At 33.1% G+C, this 20570-nt stretch overlaps 1 protein-coding gene across 1 annotated transcript in view; it reads right to left on the bottom strand.

The window, feature by feature from the left end:
* Positions 1-20570, bottom strand: part of Fmn2 (formin 2) — a 359014-nt gene that overhangs the window by 103527 nt on the left and 234917 nt on the right. Inside the window, exons 10-11 of the mRNA XM_076832359.1 lie at positions 17451-17510; positions 17174-17294 (exon numbers count right to left, since the gene is read on the bottom strand). Coding sequence (XP_076688474.1) covers positions 17174-17294; positions 17451-17510 — 181 coding nt within the window. The remainder of the gene's footprint in view (positions 1-17173; positions 17295-17450; positions 17511-20570) is intronic.

Below are 20570 nucleotides of genomic sequence, written 5' to 3'. Positions count from 1 at the left end.
CACATTGCATTTATTCTAAGTTCACTAGTTTATATCTCATGACAAAGCTAAATAAAACTGAATGCTTATGGAAGTATGTTCTTCAATAGGTGTTTCACAAGTATATCCTCCCACAGAAGAGAATATCAGAGTGAGCATTGTATAGACAATCTCACTCATGTGAAATCTAAAAATATTGATCTCACAGAAGTTTAGAGCAGAATGGTGGTTACTAGAGGCAGGGGAGTCTCGGCTATTAATCTGTAGGTAACTCACTTATAGTCAGGAGAAACAAGTTCTGGGACACTGTTGCACAGCAGTGTGACAATCGATAAAAATGATGTACTATGCATTCCAAAAAATATTAGAAAGGATTTTGAATGTTTTTACCATGAAGAAATGTTGTAAGAGGAAATGTATCAAAACATCACGATACTTTTTAATATTTTTATGCATTGGTTACAAATTAAAATTATAAACTGAAAGAGCAATATATTCAACATGTTTTTGCTTTGCTGTTTAAGTAATCATTCCCATAAGAGAACTCTTAACTTTTTCATCACCCTCCATATACAACTGATAATATTTCCAAACACAATGCACTTCTATGAACAATTCCAGTCTGTGGGTTATAGGTAGATAAAACAGTTAGCTGTGACTTTCCAAAACATATTAGCTCTTTTGTGCCTCGGGTTCTTCATTTGTAATACACAAATAACAAGAGAACCTGCCTTTTAGGGCTACTGCAAGGGATAAATATGTTAATATAGATAAAGTACTCAGAATCAGTACTTAAACAGTGAGGACGATGGAAGTTTAAACCATTATTGTTATTATCCTTGTTATTGACAGAAGAAGCAGGAAACAGAGGAGTTTGCCCTCAGAGCAAAGAGCTTTCCCCTGGAGACTAAATTTGAATCCTGGCTCTTTAACTTCCTAGTTGTGTATCACTGCCTAGAGCATAGCCTCTTTGCGAATCAGTTTCTTCGTTCATAATATGGAGAACCTAACAGTGTCTAATCCACAGGGCTGTGAAGATCAAACGATTTTATGTGTGCTTTAGCACATAGAACAGTACCTCATACGTAGTTTGCTTCAGTTATTATTACTACTATACCACCACCTCTGGTCTAGTAATACCACACAAATAGGAATCTGAGCACTTATCTCTAAATTTCAAAAAGTACTGACAGCAAGGCTTCCTATGGTGAGAATAACATTTTTATAGAGACAACTCAGAATAAGTTATATATTTATATATATAAAGCATTTTTTTACTGGCAGTAAAGTCTAATTGCTTACAACACATCTCATTTAAGAGACACCTTATAATTGATGGTGACACAGCATGTATAGATATTGTGGAGGACATTGGCTGGCCTGGATGATCCCTAGTCAACTATGTCTCAGAGAGCATGTAAAATTTAGTTTTCACTTACATCTGGCATAAGTTTAAGAGTCTGAATGCTCTAAAGCTGAGGATGCAAGTATCTCTTTAATGATGGTTTTATGGATTCTTCAGGGTGATGGGAAAGACTGGTCAGTAATAGATATCATGTAAACTTTAAAAGATGATTTAGAAGCTCTACTCTTCAAATAAGTAAAAATATTTGACTTTCCTAAGATTGTTATAGAAGGTTGTTATTCCATTATCTTAACCCATATTTAAGATGAGAGATTGGGCATCATAGAATAATCAAAATATACCAACTACAAAAAAACCTGCTTATAATAGTTTACCTGTGGTAAAAACAGTCTTCAATTATGTCCATCCCTAAAACCATACTATCCTAAAGGATTAAAAAAATGCTTAACTATCTCAATTCATAATAGTTGAACTATGGAACCAACCTTCAACAGATGAATGGTTAAAGAAATTGTGGTATATATACATAATGAAATATTACTCAGCCTTAAAATAGAATGAAATTGTAGCATTTGCTGGTAATTTGATGGAACTGGAGAATATCATGCTAAGCAAAATAAGCCAATCCCAAAGAACCAAAGGCCAAATGTTTTCTCTGATATGTGGATGCTAATTCATAAAAAAGGATGGGGGTGGGTAGGGAAGACAGAGGTATTTTGGATTAGACAAAGGGGAGTGAAGGGAGGAAATGGGATATGGGGGTAGAAATGATAGCAGAACGAATGGTATTATTACCCTATGTGTATATATGATTATATGATCTGTATAACTCTACATCATGTACAACCAGAAGAATAAGAAGTTATACTCATCCATGGACTATATGTGGACTACATTGGCATCACAGACTAATGAATAGGAGAATCTGGTATCTGGGAACTTCTAGTGGACATTTCCTCTGGCTAACTGCCCAGACACATTGTGACCCCTACTCAAGCTCTGCCAAAGGTCCCACACAGCACCCAAGATAGGCTAACCTGCTGTATCACATAGTCCCTCTGAGATAAGTGTGACCTGCCATGATGCCAATCACCCTGCTGACTGTAAGACATCATGAAGCAAGACTCCACTCCTGAAACCTTATCCCTGCCTTTGATGTACCCTCTTAAATAAATTAAGGGAGCCATTTTCTAATTGTCTAGCTCTAGCTCGTGTGTGGACTGAACCTATGAATCAGGGGCTCCATCTTTTGAAACTATCTTTTTGACTTTATCTTTTATTCTTTATTAATTTTTCTAGACTTTAATTTCTTTTGTGGCTTACATCCTCCTGAGCAGGAAGAAGAACCCCCTACTGAAGCCCTGGCCACTTCCCCAAAATACTGCATCTATGTATGATGTGTCAAAATGCATTCTACTGTCATGTATAATAAATTAGAATAAATAAAGTTGTTTTTTTTGTGTGTGTGTGTGTGTTGCTGGAAATAATTTTTCTTTAAAAGTTGCTTAACCATTTAGGATTTGTACAAGTAGTTTAAAATTAAACTCCACAAATAAAATGGCATAATGTTTCATATAGAAAACAAAGTCATTTCTATGAAATTTAAAACTTTTTACAATGTATCCTATGATATAGCATATAAGAAGTCATTCAAAGCAAAGCATCTGACACATTTTTTAGGAGATGGCAAAATCCGGCTTTAGAGGACTATATGATAATTTATGTTTATCAATGGTACAAATGCCACTGAAATTGGTGCAGAATCTTGGTGTTACTGGCCAGTTACCTGGCTTCATATGTCCTGTCCCCTAAAATGCTATTAAGTGATACCTTGTAGTGGAACTGCTGCTACCTATCACTGCCCTAGAAGCTGCTTGTTGAGAAATCTATGGAGTAGTACTGTCTCTATCAGTTGTTAATATCTCCCAATGGTGATACACTGATGCTGGAACTGGAATAAGTGAGTGACATGGCAAATGTTCATCTACAAAAAGAAGTTTAGTAAAGGCCCCACACAATTAGGATGCAATGACTGACATCCACCAACTGAAACAGACACCACCACCACTGCTATTTGCTTTAGGAATCCTGTCTTGCTAGTGGGTTCCACTGTGACATAAAATTAGTTACTGAGATTTAGTATAAATACTTGATAATAAAGCATATTTTTCATAAGGACTAAAATGCTTACCAGGCATTTGTTTTCAGGATATAGGGAAATATCTTGTTCAGTGCTTAATATATTGAAGTTCAAGACAAACCACCTCTGGGTGGAAATATTTTCTAGTTTGGACATATGAATAGAGAATTAACAAAAGATACCTTTAAAGCAAAGTGTCAGGACTCAAAAAGTCTTGTCAGTTTGAATTTCTTAAATTCACAAAGAGAATGAAGGGGGAGGTATGGAAAGACCCACATAAAAGAAGGAAGAGAAACAGATGCAGGAGTAGGAAAGAATGGTAAGAATAAATTATGAGAAAATAAATATAAGAAATGTACAGAGAGATGTTGAAATGCTTAAGGAGGCACCATCTAGTCTCTCATTCAAAGGAACAATAAGTGTCAGAAAGAAATGGAACGAAGTCAAGGACTTATTAGGGGATTTATGGATTTAGAGTTTGGGAAAGCTTCAAAGTCTACTAAACATATCTTGAAAGGAAAAAAGAATAGTAACTCTTGACATGTTTAAATCTATTTGAGGAATTCAAAGCAATTCATCAACACAGTTGTAATAATCTCTAACATTTCCCTCCAGTAAGAGGAGATTTATATAGAAAGTGAACAAATGCTGTAGGACTCTTCTGGATTAATAACTAGAACCTAGACATCATTTAATATTCTATTAAGTTACATGAGGAAATGGAAAGGATTTTTGTAAGATCAAATGAAGAAGCTGCATACCTTGAGAGTTGAGACATTGACTCTACATTGAAAATGGTAGAACTTGATTTGAACTGTTTATTTACCACTGATTACCTGGGGACTTGGATAAATTCCTGAATCTTGCTAATCCTGCTTATTTCAATTGCAACACAAAAAAGCAAAGGGTACACCCAAAAGATTTGGTGGAAGGGCTAATGTGCTTTTGTTTTTTTGGGGGGGTGTGTACCTGGGAATGAACTCGGGGATACTCAACCACTGAGTCATATCCTCAGCCCTATTTTATATTTTATTTAAAGACAAGGTCTCACTGAATGCTTATCTCCTCACAGTTGCTGAGGCTGGCTTTGAACTGGAGATCCTCCTGCCTCAGTCTCCTGAATCACTGGGCTATAGGCATGTGCCACCGTGCCTGGCCTAACGTGTTTTTAGAGTGTCTTAATACATGGTGTCATTTTTGTTTTACTTGCATTAATTAGAAATGGCACTAACTTCTGTGAAGCTCCAACTTTGGGAACACAGTAGAAGAATTTTAGGTGCCCATGGTAAATTAGTGAGCTTATCAGAAATCATGAATTCCAACAGACATACATGCAAGGTTGTATGCTTTGTGTCACAAATCCCACATTCAGCACAGAAAGGTTGCAAAAGCTTGAGAATGAGAAAGAATCATGAGGATAACCAAGTCAACAACATACGATCTATTATCAAAAGCAAACAAGATGTGGGGATTTATAAGCAGAAATGTTCTATCAAGCAGGTAAAACACATTTCTACTGCACTAGATACTGGTCTGAATCTTCTATGAGTCCTGTTCTGATTTTTTTCTTCTTCTCTGAGTTTTGGAAATGAACATAATCATTTATGGGGCTGTCTCAAAAGTTACGGAGAACCACAGTTGGGAGGAAACAGAAAGAAATGCTTGCCTGGGAAAGGGTATAGTACAGCTTAAATATCTCCAAAAATTATAAATCTCCTCTATTTATTCTTAACTTTAGAGCTATAAGAGGAAAAAATGGGATCACTTTAGAATAACATAAACATTTTTAAAATGAAAGAGTAAAATAATAAGAAATATGTCAGTTATTAAGATTTATTGTATTTTAGCTTTAAAACTACCTTCCTGTATTAGGGCCTCTATTAAAATCATGTGATTTTTTTTGAACTTCACTCTGAACTAATATAAATAGTGACCAAATTAATGGATTCTGTTTCTCTCAGTACTCAATAGCTTTCTGGCACTGGTATTTAATACTAGTTTTACTATATGCTTATAAATAATATTTGTTTAAATTATTAACAAGAACATATGCCAGTTTTTTAGACTTTTTCCCAAGAATGGTTTTATATTATTAACACCACAAATCTACAAACATACAGTCTTCTTAAACATACTTTGTTCTTTTAATAAAATTTCTTATGTTCTTGAGTTATATTTACTTTTCAATTTGGTAAATTATATAATCCTTCATAAGAATAGAGAAGTCTGAGCTATCTATAAACCAGTTTACTAAATTTCAAATCTAAATCAAACATATTCCTATTTTTCTTTCTTCTTAAGTTATTAAAAATTCCTATACATAAAGGAATGTATATAACACACAGAAGACATAAGTTCAAATGTATACCTATGTACTCAATTTCTAAGAAACAGAATATAACCAATTTGGAAGGGACCACTGTGTTCCTCAATGTCATTCTTCCTCAGGCCCCCAAATTTTATGTTTCTCATTTCCCATGATCCTAAACAACTAATTATTTTATAGATAGATAGATAGAGATATTCATACACACACTTTAAAGACTGAAATCATACTATTTATATTTTTCCTATGTCCTCCTTTTTTTCAAGATGGTATTAATAAGATTTATACATTTTAATGCAAGCAAATATAGTTTGATCAGTTGCACTTCTTTGGAAGAAGATATCATAAATGTATATATACATATGTATATATATATATACATATGTATATATACACATATACATCTATGTATATCTGGGAGCCAAATATTGGGTCAGAGAGAATGGCCACACTTGACTTAATGAGATTTTGTTAAATATTTTCCCAGGAGATTGCACTGATTTATATTTTCGTCATTAGTGTAAAAAGAGTTCTTACTAGTCTACATCTTTGACCGTATTTCACATTCTCTGACTTTATTTTTTAAAAGAATGCTAATCATTAGTGTTTCCTAAGATGAAATTCTCAGTATAATTTGAAAAGTCATTCACACATTCACACACTTACCATGTTTTCAGGCATCTCTACAAATCACTATTTATGTAGTTACCACTGTGTTTTCATTAGTATTCTACCACAGAAGTTCATCAGACAGCATCACTGGTAGAATAGATAAATTTTAGCTGATTCTAAATTTTAGGCAACATTCATTCAGAAGGATTAGTAAGAGTTGGCCAGTTGAAATTAGGAAAGGAAGTGATTCTAGGACCTCAGTCTAGAGAGAATAAAACATTCTCATGGAGATTACTGCCCATGAAACTAAACCCATGATTAACCTGTGCCATATATGTACACATGTACTAAGTCCCTGTAGAAAACAGAATCTCATGGATTTGAATTAATTTGGCTATGGCACACACACACAAAATATTTTGCAAAGTACACATTATAACAAAATACTAATAATTTATAAAACAAATCTTAACTCAAAATATTACGGAACTAATCACCTTTAGTTAGCTGTGGTTTTCACAATATGTCTGGGTCAGAAAATCAAGTGATCAGTAACAAAAGAGAAAACATAATATTATTTTTTCCAAGTATGAATATAGGTAAAAAATTTTAGAATAATACGACTTGATTTTTCTTCTAATAAAGTCTCCCTTTTACTAGCAAAATCACTGCAAGTAATGGAGGTTCAAGACATTAATTGTAGGAAAAGTCAAAGGTTTCTGGAAAAAAAAAGTTTATTTGAATTAAATTCATATACATTTTGTTAGGAAGGAGTGAAGAGAAATACTTGCAACTCAATTTTAAAAAATTACAAATGAAAAATATTGGTTTCAAAGCTTATGGAAAGAAATGTGAACATCTCAAACTGTAAGACATTACAGTAACCCAAGTGCTATACTGACTTGAAGGAAATCATGGAAGGATACATTTTAATAAGAGGCACTTATGTATTACCTACTCAGTAAGAGTCACTTATATATTACCTATAGAAAAATTCTGAATAGCTACTTTCTATCACTTTACTGCCCCTAAAACTAGAAAGATTTGTTTAGAGCTGGGCATGTAGTGCTGCATGCTTTTTATCACAGCTACTAGGGAGGCTGATTCAGGAGGATCACTAGTTGGAGGCCAGTCTCAGCAATTTCACAAGATCCTGCCTCAAAAACAAAACAAAACAATAAAAACAACAACAACAACAAAAATGGTTGGTATGTAGTTCAGTGGTAGACCACTTGTCCAGCATGTGTGAGGACCTGGGTTCAATCCCCATTGCTGAAAAACAAACAAAAAGCCCACATTTGTTTAGTTCTTTTTTTCTCTGTTTCCCAGGATGGTCAAAATCACTTTCATCTTTTATTTGAGTTCCTTCTTAACTTGTTTCCCAAATTCTATGCTTATCAGAGCAACATTTTCACTACATAAATCATATCACTCCAATTCCCTAAATAGGATCCTCCAGTGGGTAGATAGTGCATTAGTGAAATGTAAACTCTTTACAAAAAACATATAAACTTGTAGAGCCTTCATGATTAGAAAACATTCTCTCATCTCATGCTTACTGTGTTTCAAGAATGCTAGGGCACATAGATTTTTTTTTTTTTTTCTGTCTGAAATGCTGTCTCTTCCTTTTCCTTCTCAGCTCCTATACAGACACAGACAGACAGACAAACACACACACACAGACACACACACACACACACACACACACACACACGGTAACACTCTAGAGATTTTCTGCCTGTCTGAGATTTCATAATCTGGACCCTAAAGATCTCTAAGGCTTTATATTTCCCTGTACTCCTGCACTGGTCAGTATATGTAGGACTACATGAAATGCCAATAAGCACTAAGTTAAGGCACTGATTCGCCTAGTGTGATTTTTTTTCCTATTTTCTTGTGTGTGTGTGTTGAATGGATAAACTGATTAATAAAAATCAAGTTTCAGGCTGAGGTTGTGGCTCAGTGGTAGAGTGCTCACCTGGCACATGTCAGGCACTGGGTTTGATCCTCAGAACCAGGTAAAAATAAATAAAGTAAAGGCACTGTGCCCATCTACAACTGAAATAAATTTCTAAAAAAATCAAGTTTCATAAATTTTTGCTTCTTTTAGAAAAACAATTTTAATGGTGACAAATCAGAATTAAATTTTTTAAAAATATTTATTTTTTAGTTTTTTTTTTTTTAGGTGGACACAATATCTTTATTTTATTTTTATGTGGTGCTGAGAATCGAACCCAGATCCTCACGCATGCTAGGCGAACGCTCTACCACTTGAGCCACATCCCCAGCCCCAGAATTAAAAATTTTTAACGGGAAAACAATATTATGTAAATTGCCTACACTATTATACAGAAAGTATTTCTTTTATTTAATTTGTTCTAATTAGTTAACACATGACAATAGAATGTGTTTTGATACATTGTTTGATAAATGGAGCACAACTTGTTTGATAAATGGAGCACAACTTTTCATTCCTCTGGCTGTACATGGTGCAGAGTCATTCTGGTAGTGTAATCATACATGTATATAGGGTAATAATGTCCATCTTATTCCATCGTCCTTCCTTTCCCCACACTTCCTCCCCTCCCTTCACTTCCCTCTACACAGTCCAAAGTTTCAAATGTCTTTCCTAAAATTTTTCTATCTGGTAGTCCTTCATTATGACTCAATACTTTTTTTTTTTTTGATACTTCATTCAGGTAAAAGGGTGCTTTACTGCTGAGCCACATCCCCAGACTTAATATTTGAATTAGCAACAGGGTTTCTCTAAGTTCCTTGGGGCCTCACTAAGTTGCTGAAGCTGGCTTTGAACTCATAAACTTCCTGACTCATTCTCCCCAGATGCTGGGATTACAGGCGTGCACTGCCGAGATTCAATTCTAATGGCAGTATATAACTCAAGCCTTCCCAAACCAATTAGGTAGAATCAGACTTACCTTCCACTCTGCTTTTTTTCCCCTATTTTCTGAATGTTGTAACTGTAGTACAGTGCAATTATATTTGTATATTTGGCTTCTCAACTATGTATGTGGTGAATAATTTAAATACAGGGCAATTTATCATTTATCTTTTCCCTCCAGGCATCAAGAAAAATATCTTGGCAATAAATTCAATAAATACCAGTTCTGAGTTCAATTGGCTTTAAGGAGAACATATTTGGATAAACTTTGTTGACTTAAGCAGAATCAGGCTCCCTACATTATAGGCATACTTGATATATACTTGATAATTCCAACAAAGAATATTGCATGCAGTGAAAATATAGCTATATTTTCTTAAATAAGAATATAAGAATAATGAAATTTTGAGAAATATGTTATACACACATATGTTGGTTTTATATATATCAAAGATGGAGTCATATAGAAATGTCATATAAAGAAAGAAAGAATAAAACTCAACAACTAATGTCTGATTCAGTTAGCATCCCTTCTACTCTTTTATATACCATATCTGAACAACATTGTAATTTCAAGTATTCTGGTTCCTATGTATATTCTAGTTAAAGTATTTCTTAACAGGGACTTTTTTACATTGTATATTTCTTTTTTTAATTTTTTTAAAATTAGTTATTGATGGACCTTTACTCATTTATTTGTTTATATGTGGTGCTGAAAATCAAACCCAGTGCTTCACACATGCTAGGCAAGCACTCTACCACTGAGCCACAACCCCAGCCCACATTGTATATTGCTTATGCTGAGGATGCTCTTGATTTTTGTAGGAAGAGTCTAGACAATAAAAAAGTCCACAGGACTCACTGTTAGTAGGTGAGGCACACTGAATCAAAACATGAATGTATAAAAGCATGCTGAAATGGTTGTGTGAAAAGATGGATTATTATGAAAAAAAGTCAAAGCCTGACCCACCTTGAAACATAATAATGTCATAAAATGATTGTGAGCATCTCAATCCTAATACCTTTTACTTTATTCTTGACATGATTTCCTCTGTTCTGAAGAACCACCTAAGCTTGTCTAAAATCAAAACTATTGGCTATTGATTCCTTTACATCCCCATTCCTTTCTGTAGGGTTTAGCCCACCTCCAGATATCCAAGTTAAAATTAAAGTCATTTTGTACCCTCCCTTCCCACCCTGTGTTATTACCAAATCCAGAAACAAGGTGTTTTCAAACACTCACAAATTTCTTCCTGCTCTTCATTCCTACGACAAGGACCTAACTTATACTCTCAACATCTCTGACTGGCTAGGCATCGTCTCTAAACTATCATTCCCAAGTTCCTCAGGATAGCCTTTCAAAAATACATGTATGAGTATATAACATCATTGTGAAAATAAATATTCCTATGGCTAAGTAATGAATACAGAATCAAGTTCAAAGGCCCTTTACAAAGATGACTGGACATCTTCCCATTACACTTTGTTGAGTGCCCTGTGCTTTAGTTATGTGAGACTTTATTATCCATTTGTTGTCACTTTGTAAATTCAGTTACTGAGTCAAAAACACACGAGGCAGGTGCTAAGAGCTAAGAACACTCAACATTGAACCCTCCCTGAAGAGGTCCATGCTGTCAAACACTAAAGGAAGTGACAATATCTTATTAATACAAATTTTAAATATTAACTACTATACTTGTATATGATAAATGTAAATATATTTTATGTAATATGTATAATATATAAATCTATTTTATTTATTATAAAATATATTAAATATAAATTTTATATTGTATAGTGGTGATTTATATCACCATTGGTTCTATTGTTACTCTATGTATATGATGAGATAGCTCAAATACTTTGATTTCTTATTTTCTATTAGCTTAATAAATATCATAGAATAATAGTTAAGGACTATAATGACTCAAATTTCTTGCTGCTCTAACTATCATAAATTTTATTATGTATTAAGAAGCCACCTACCCCTAAAATTAATTATTACCTCTCTATAAGAATTTTGATAATATTAATAGCCTGAAAAAAATTTTCATTCCCTCAGATACAGTACACATAAATCTGAGAATCTACATTAAGGAAACATCCAGAGATATAATTTTTTTTAAAAGACTATGAATAGGATGTTCCACAGAACATAAATTTAAGAGTAATGAAAACTGGAAAGAGTAATTCACTACAAGAATCAAATTACTCACTAAATTAAGGCACAATCATGAGATGGATTATTATGAAACCAACCTAAACGTTTTTTGGAATATATTAAATGGCATGGGAAAATGTTTCTGCTACAATTTTCAGTGAGAAAAAATGTAAGATGTAAAAGTGAATACAGACGTCCAGTAAATGGAATGAGGAATTCATGGACTGCGTTTTCCCTCTTCTGAAAACACATAGCAATGAAAGATAACGTAAAAAGAGGAAACTAAACAGACATGATGTGTTCTCAAAAATGTAAATATTTCTTTGGGTCAAAAATAGTACAGAAACCCAAGTTAATAAATAGGACTGAAGTAAGAAGACTCTGGACTGTGAACGTGGAAGGGAAAGTGAGAGCTGGGCTTCTGGGGAGCCTGTGGTAGCGAGAGCACACACACAGGCAGTGGAACCAGCCTAACTACGGGACACCCAGCTCTATACATGGGCTCAACAAAGAAAGAAATGTCATTTTTAGTCAACTGTGGACAAATAGTGTAACATCCACTAGCCTGTTCAGAAAGAATACTACTTGAGAAGGGGAAAAATCATATGTGACAAAGGCACTATGATAATGGATTAAGTACATTCATAAAGGTGATCACCTATTGATTATAATATAGTAGCAATTTCTAAGGAATTGACAGTACTAAAAGTCTGGAAAAACACGAAAAGGAAAATGGAAGGAGCTCAATTATTAGTTGGAATGTTCTAAAACTCTTATTTGGAAAGATAAATACATGATATAATATCATGTTATAAAATTGTGTAATTAAGAAAATATGTTAATATTTATAGTGAATCAACAAATTAAATAGAAATACTATACATGGCTTCCAAAATTTTATTGAACGAGGTAAGGAGAGAATAGTGAAAAATATATCAACACAACATACAACCCATAAAGAAAACAGAATGCAAATATAAGTAATTTAAACTCTCCTGCTATAGAGAATATCAAATAAACAAAAACAATTGTATAATTTATGCACCTGCAATATAAACACCAGACAGAAACATACCAAAATATATTATTTATCATTGGACTGTAAGAGTAAAGATAAATATATTTTCTTCTTTATATTTTTCAGTGTTGCCTAAAGTTCCCATCATAAATTAATGCAAATTTTAAAATCATAATAAAAATTTATTTTTAAGTGGTTATAACTCAATAGTAAAAAATGTATGATATGTCAAGATCATTGTAATGTTTTGAGCAACTAATAAAAAAAAAAAAACAGAATGTGATTACTATATGCAAGGCCCTGGGTTTAATCCCTAGAACTCACATAAAAAAAGTTTTCTAAATACTTATTTTTTTCTTCTCTCAAAAATAAAGAAGAAAAGAAAATATTAGCAATTTACCATTTTAAATGCAATATCTACAAACTAACAATTTTAATAATACAAGTATGTTTAAAGACTGTTTTTCCCTATATGACTCTGGACACAGACATTATTTCAATCTCATGATTCAGTTAATGAATTTTAAACAATTTTTCTTTTTCTTTTTTTTTTAAAGAGAGAGAAGAGAAGAAAAGAGAAGAGAAGAGAAACAATTTTTCAAGTTAGGTAATAGGGGCAGGGTAGTAGGGAGAGGGAGAAGAAGATGGAAATAAAAAGACCTAGGGATGTAGCACAGGGATAGATAGCCCCTGATTTTAATCCCCAGAAAACACGCACGCGCGCGCGCGCGCACACACACACACACACACACACACACACACAATTAAATCTAAAAAGAGGATAAATTATTTAGCATTTATTTCAAGAAGGGGGAGCAGGTCCAGGAGATAGGGGGGAGGAGGGAGGGAGGAAGGGAAAGAGGGAAGGGGAGAGGGAGAAGAAGAGAGAAGGGGAGAGGGAGAGGGAGAGAGAGAGAGAGAAACAATATGCATAAAAACATTCTTGCAGCAAAACATTAACTGGTAACTTAATTATTCAACGCTATGTGCATGTTGAGTTGGTTTAAGTCAGTGGCAAGTGCTACAATTCTTAACCCCCAAAAGCGCTGCAACAGAAGCCATCATTTGGCCTGATTATATCAAAAAAAGCTGCTGATAGCTAGAAGAGATCAAAAGCTGATCAGATTGCTTTACAAGCTACATGTCACTGAGTTCAGAAAACCAGGAAGCACCCTGAGGAGCTATGGAAATCTTAGAAATAAGTGGATGTTTCATAAAACGCCAGAATGAGATTCAGTTGTCATATGAAAATATCTAAGCTACAACACATTGTTTCTAAGCTTTTCCTGAGAAATACAAATCAAGTCTCTAAACAGAAACAGAATGATAGTGCCAGTAGATGAGTGATTTCACTAATCACATCTTATGATGAATAGTTGATATTTACTATATAAAAAGTTTTAGAATAAATGTTTTATAAATTATCCTCTTTTTAAATTTGATTTTTTTTTTTTTTTTTTTTTTGTGTGTGTGTGTATTTTCTGGGGATTAAACCCAGAGGTTATCTATCCCTGTGCTACATCCCTAGGTATTTTTATTTCATTTTTTATTTAGAGGCAGGGTCATGCTAAGTTGCCCAGGCTGACCTTGAACTTGTGATCCTCTTGCCTCAGCCTACTGAGTTGCCGGAATTATAGGTGTTTACCACTGTGTCCAGCCATTACCCCATTTTCTAAACCTACTTAAAAACAAATTGCCTCTAAAAATATGGTCAGGCTGTTTAAGTATTCTTAAATAAATTCTTTAATATGATCATTTAAAATAATCACTTTTGATAGGCTACATTGGTCAAATGATGTGAATGGCTTTATTCCCGATAAATCCTAATTTCCCACAAATTAGATTTAAATTTTGTTTCACAAGATTTCCTTCCTCACATCTTCAAACATCTTATTTTCTATTAAAAGACCTGAATTTTTGAAAATCAAAACATGAAGTAAATTATGATTTTTGTCATTTTTAATTCTCAGAGTTTAACAGCCTGGTAAATAGCTCTCCAAGATGATCTCATTTTAAAAGAACAGTAATATATGATCACATTACTTCACAAACTAAGGTTTCATTTCCCCTCCTTCAATGAAAGCTCTTCAGAGGCAAGTGCATGCTTCTGTTTTAAACACAGAACCAGGACTGCATTTCTCAAAATGTGTTAAAATGTGTTCTACCAACCGCAGAACCTACCACACATTCTGTGAAAAAAAGTGCTCTGTGGTCAAAGAAAGTGGAGAACTACTGCAAACTCTTCTTTTGGAGAATACTGTGGATTCCTTTCAAATTTAACATAATCCAGCAGTTTTTATAGTCATTTGGTCATGAACTTTCCCACTTCTGTGGCATCAGACTTCTACAACTTATGGGCAAGTGAGGGAGATACTGAGCTAGCAAATGTTATAGTTGGTCATGGAGTGTATGGGAGTTTCAATTTCCTCGTTTTTCTACATAAAGTATAAACCCTCATGGTTAAAATCACCTCCTTAACCTTCTGAGGCAATTAAAAATTGCTAAGATAAGATGCTCCTTCAATATTTTGTCTTCTGTAGCTACCACATTATTCAAGAAAGCACAAAAGGAAATGGTATTCAATGGCACTGGGCTGCTCATCTTTCTGAAGTCAATAATCTAGGGGTATTAGCACTTTCAGGTCTCGTGAGAATTTGCCATGTTCATGATTACATGTGTATTTAATACCTGTAGAAAGAAGGCATGTAGATACTAAAAGAAAATGGGGTATTCCAAAGGGAGGTACCAACCGAAGCAACTATACAACCCCTGGGAATAAATAAAGTAATTATTCTTCTCATCCATCAAATTACTGCAAAAGTTACATCCTATCTTGCAAGACTGACTTGTTGATCAAAGTATGAAGTATTTTCTATCTCCCCAGAAATGCCCTATCACCACATCAGTGGGGTGGTGTGTGTATGTGTGTGTGTGTGTGTGTGTGTGTGTGTGTGTAAAATTTCATAAGTAAGTCTATCTAATATCCATCATAATTTTGAAGCATGATAAATTGGATAAATTCTATAGAAAGAAAGGTTTTGTTTTCTATCAGTTTAAGAATTTACTCTTTTGGGGGTGGGAGGTACTAGGGATTGAACCCAAGGGTATTTTAACACTGAGCTACATCTATTCCTTTATGTCTTTTAAATTTTGACACTGGGTCTCACTAAATTATTGAGACTTGCTTGGAAACTGCTGTACTTCTGCTTCAGCCTCCTAAGTCACTGAGATTATAGGCCTGTGCCACCACTACTGGCTTAAGAAGTCACAGTGCCATAATACTATACAAGTATAACAAATTTTAAAATTGTTGTTATTATTATAAAAATAAAGGAAGTTAAGGTAATCTTTCTTGACTTCAATTGATGTGTACCTATATGAAAGGCTGAAGAAGGCTATGGAAGTGACAGAATTTTGGCCCTGTTCAACAACGATTGAGTGTTTGTGCACCCATAGCACTCAGCAATTGCCCAGTGTGAATTATTTTGCATACATAAGAACTATAAGCAAACTCTATTAATTTGTTATGTTAATTGAAATTTTTATAAAAATATCTGTGACTAGAACATGATTACAGATGGGTTTCTAAAAAAAAAAAAAAATGGAATTGAGTCTCCTCAAAATTTATGTGTCTGTTTTTGGCTCTGGACAGGAATTACCATGCCTCTTATTTGTGTCTTGTAATACAATATCAAATGAAAATCTCACATATATTTATTCACTCCCTTTCTGTATTTAATAGATATAAATGGCTTAGATAGATAACTGGGGCATTTTCAATGCTATAACAAGAGTAACCTCATGAAAAACAGAAAAAAGGGATCATATTCAGAAAAAAAATTTACAAACTATTTGCTTCAGTGTAAATATTACTTTAAATTTAGAAATTTGAGGAATTTCAGACTATCTCTCTTCAAAATAACTTAGATTGAAATTGTACTGCCTCATATCCACACTGTTAAATGACAGAAACACAAACAACTATGAAAAAAAACAAGAAAACAAAGTGCCCCAAACAAACCAAGATGCTCTAATAGTAGAACACATTGAAAACACAGTAGAAGAAATATCAGAGGAGTGCAGAATGTACATAGTTAAACTGATCCACAATATAAAGGATGAGGTAAGGAGTGAAATCAGGGATATGTTTCAAGAGGTGAAAGATCACTTCAATGAGATTCTAAAAAAGCTGAAATCATTCTTGATTGAAAATAAAATAGTATGCCCCTGTGTTTTGTGACCATACATATATAATAAGATATTCTGTTTCCAGGAAAGTTCACAAACCACAAAATCTTAGGCAAGTATACTAAGGAAGTGTGAGTAGGGACCATTTATCTTTTAACAATTATATAATCTGTGTCCAACCATGACATGAATATCATGCAGCAAATGCTCTTGGCTATAAAATAAAATGAGATGCAAACCTGATCCTGATTGTTATTCAAATAACCAAGATACTATTAAATATCTAAATTTTCAACTCAACTTTCTAAACAAACAAATAAATAAATAAATAAATTGACAAAATTTTTCTATTGCCACGTACTCCTAAAATTGTGTTCTACAAGACTACAAAAGATTAATTTACTTCCCTGAAAACCATTGAGAACACTACCTTTCCCATTAAAAAAGCATAAATAAAACATATAAGTTCAAAATTATAAGTTACCTTTTAAGTCTTTCTTCAGTTTTCTGAGATCTTTTTGAAAATCTTCAAACTTCATCTGTGAGGCTTGAAAAAGGTCCTGTGGTTCTGGCAGTGGAAAGACACACTGTTCTTTTCCGGCATCCTAAATAGCAAACATTACTTTTAAACAAATCAGCATCAATATAAATAAAAATTATCAACATCAGCAAAGGTAAAAACAAAAGAAAAACAACAAAAAAACATTGCCAAATCACCCAAAGAAAGAACAAAAAAACAATATATGTAAAAATGATCTTACCTCATCAAAATTTCGGAGATAATATGAAACAATATATGACAGAAGGCTTCTGCTATTGTCCTAGGCAGAAAGATTAAAGTAAGTAACAATATATTTTACCAATTATTAAATACATAGTATTAAATAAAACAAACTGCAGTGAACCCACAAAAATACATGACAAGATTAAAATTTTACATTTTTAATTGCCTCACTAATTGTATCTAAAGAGTTATGTCTCAAGTGGAAGCAGAGCTGTTAAAGGGCAGTCATAACTATAAATACTTTCCTATTTTTACCCTCATCAATCATAAATTTAGTTCAACGTTTATGTTATTTACTTAATATTCTTATTATGAATTTTTGTTCATTATTTTTATGTTTTACAGCTACTATCATAAATGAAATAATTAAATATTGCTAGCTTTTCTATCTAGCTGGATTATCAGGTACTACTCCAACTCCAAGTGTGACCTGGAAATAGAAAAGTATCATTTCAGGTAAATGGGAGCTTTTAAAATGTGAACACATATTATAATTTGTTATATCAGCAACTGAGATTGAGGGATTAATACTCATGCAGCTTTAAATAAGATAATGTGTGTAGTACTATATTTTTTAAAAATGTAAAATTACTTCCCATCTAACAGTATTGAGAAATAGTTTTTCACTTCCTTTCTAGCACATTAAGAGGTATTAAATTTTAATTAACTTTTTGGTTTGCTCCAAGTTAGCACATAATTTGAGTTTGAAAGACCAGATATGTGTGTATGTATATGTATTTATGAATATATGTGTATATACACATATTTTTAAAATGAAAACCTATGATACAAACTAATTTCCATGAAATGTTCAACCTGTGAAACTGAAATAAGTTTGGCCTAATTTGTCTCCATACTTGAGTGACAAAGGTGACTCACAGTGGCCTCGCTACATAATGAATGGAAGCTTAGTTTGATGAACACACAAATTTTCACCTAACCTGAGTATACATACCCTTATAACCAAGCAACTGAGTCTCAGACAATGATAGCTGAACTTTTATTCAATCACAGGCTGAAAGCTGCCCAAACAAGGCCATATAATGCAAATGTCAACTGTTGTCAATCAGGTTGTTTCTGTATGTCACTTATTTTTCAGTGATTATAAACATAACCTGCACATGTGGAGGTCTGGTGCCTCCTGTACTATCTTTGGTCTGGAATGCTGCCTTGTTCTAGAACTTCTACTTCTCAAGCAAACTTTGTACAGTTTAATTGGTTGGTTTTTCTGTTAACAGATAAAGCCATGATTTTTCCTTTGTCTATAAAAAGAGCAACCCTTCTTCAAAATTGAGTTTGACTAGAGATAGTAATATATCTATTAAAGGCTTCCCTAATTAAGATTTGCTTGTAAAATGATTTAAGCAACCTTTCTTCTAACTTGTAAATCAATTGACAGCAGCTCATGGATCCATTACTGAACATTTGTTAAAAGCCCTCCTGGTAGGCATACTGAAGGAAAATTCTGAGTGATCTAAGTAATAGTTCTGTCCACAGTTACTGAGGAGTAGGTACAGTTACATTCATTTTAAAGAGAAAGACCAATTCAGGAAGACTTTGCATAGCTTTTCGGAGGGCATGTGAAATTATTTAATAGTATTTGCTTCTTTTTTTTTTTTTAAAGAGAGAGAGAGAGAGAGAGAGAGAGAGAGAGAATTTTAATATTTATTTTTTAGTTTTCGGCGGACACAACATCTTTGTTTATATGTGATGCTGAGGATCGAACCCAGGCCGCACATGTACCAGGCCAGCGTGCTACCACTTGAGCCACATCCCCAGCCCTAGTATTTGCTTCTTGATTCAGTATTTTATTTTTATCCTAGATTATTCCATAATTACTTAAATTAATACAATTTAACTTAACAAAGAATTGAAACAAAGATGTAAACAAATACAAAAAACCCATAAATGATCACTATTCACCTATAATTAGGATTACCACAGTGTAAAATATTTGATAAACTGAATATTGATGATGTATTTATATTTCAATGTTATTTGAGAAAGTTGTTTCAATTTAATAAGCAGTTACTAAGAAATATTTGAAAACATGTTTAGGAAACTGATTTTTTTTTAATAAATGTGATTTATTAAGTCTATACATTCCTATAAAATGTTTCTCATACATATATAATAGCATTTGAAATACATGAGGATATTTCAATAACCACAAAAATCACAAAAAATTATGCCAAAAAAGAACTATGTGCTATTTAATTTTGGGAAAGTATACTGTCTGGCATTTCATAGACACTCAATGAAAGATGGTGGATAAATATATACATATACATTTGTGAATGAACGAATAAACAAAATTTTGATGAAAGAGACCAAAAAAGTCTCTTTCTTATGAGAAAGATAACTGCATTATCCAAGAAGGACAATCCATACATTTTTAGTTCTAGAAGTCAATTGTTTACTTAAACGCAGTATTTTAGAAATGTGTTCATAATTTCCTTCATCATAATGTTCTGTGTAGTGATTCTTTTATCAGAGAAACATAACTCTTTATTTTCTAAGTTTACCAAATCAGACTTTAGTCTGTGACGCTGACCATCATCCCTAACCTTATATTTCTACCGGCACTCTTACAATCTCTTAGATATTAATTTTAAACAAACATGTGTAGAAATGTATTAAAAAAAAACTAGATTTGCAAAGGGACTTAGACAGTCCCATGCACAGGAGTATGAGGAAGAAAACAATATGTAGAAAAGCAGGATCATCTTTTATATTTTATTTATAAATTACTTCCTTCATCTTTGTTTTGCTTTCAAAATATGTTAGCTGTTGACATCTTTTGCCTTACATGGAGAAGAATAAAATAAAAAGTAGACATCTAATTCATTCAAAATGATTAGTCCTTATATTCCCAAAAGATAAATACTAGCAGACTTGGTAATGATAGACCGAAAATAATAATTATTTTTATTTAAAATATTATAGGTATTCATTAGACATAGAATTCAAAATTATTCACTTCAGGGGACATCATTATTCATGTAAATTGCAAATATCCTATGATTTACTTTTATCTAGCTCAGAACATAAAGAAACATTTGATCTTGGAACATAAAGAAATATTTGTTACAACTGA

The sequence above is a fragment of the Callospermophilus lateralis genome, chromosome 13, assembly GCF_048772815.1.
Source record: "Callospermophilus lateralis isolate mCalLat2 chromosome 13, mCalLat2.hap1, whole genome shotgun sequence".
Lineage (NCBI taxonomy): Eukaryota > Metazoa > Chordata > Mammalia > Rodentia > Sciuridae > Callospermophilus > Callospermophilus lateralis.
The sequence above is the reverse complement of the archived record's forward strand: the minus strand, read 5'-3'. Positions and strand labels throughout refer to the sequence as shown.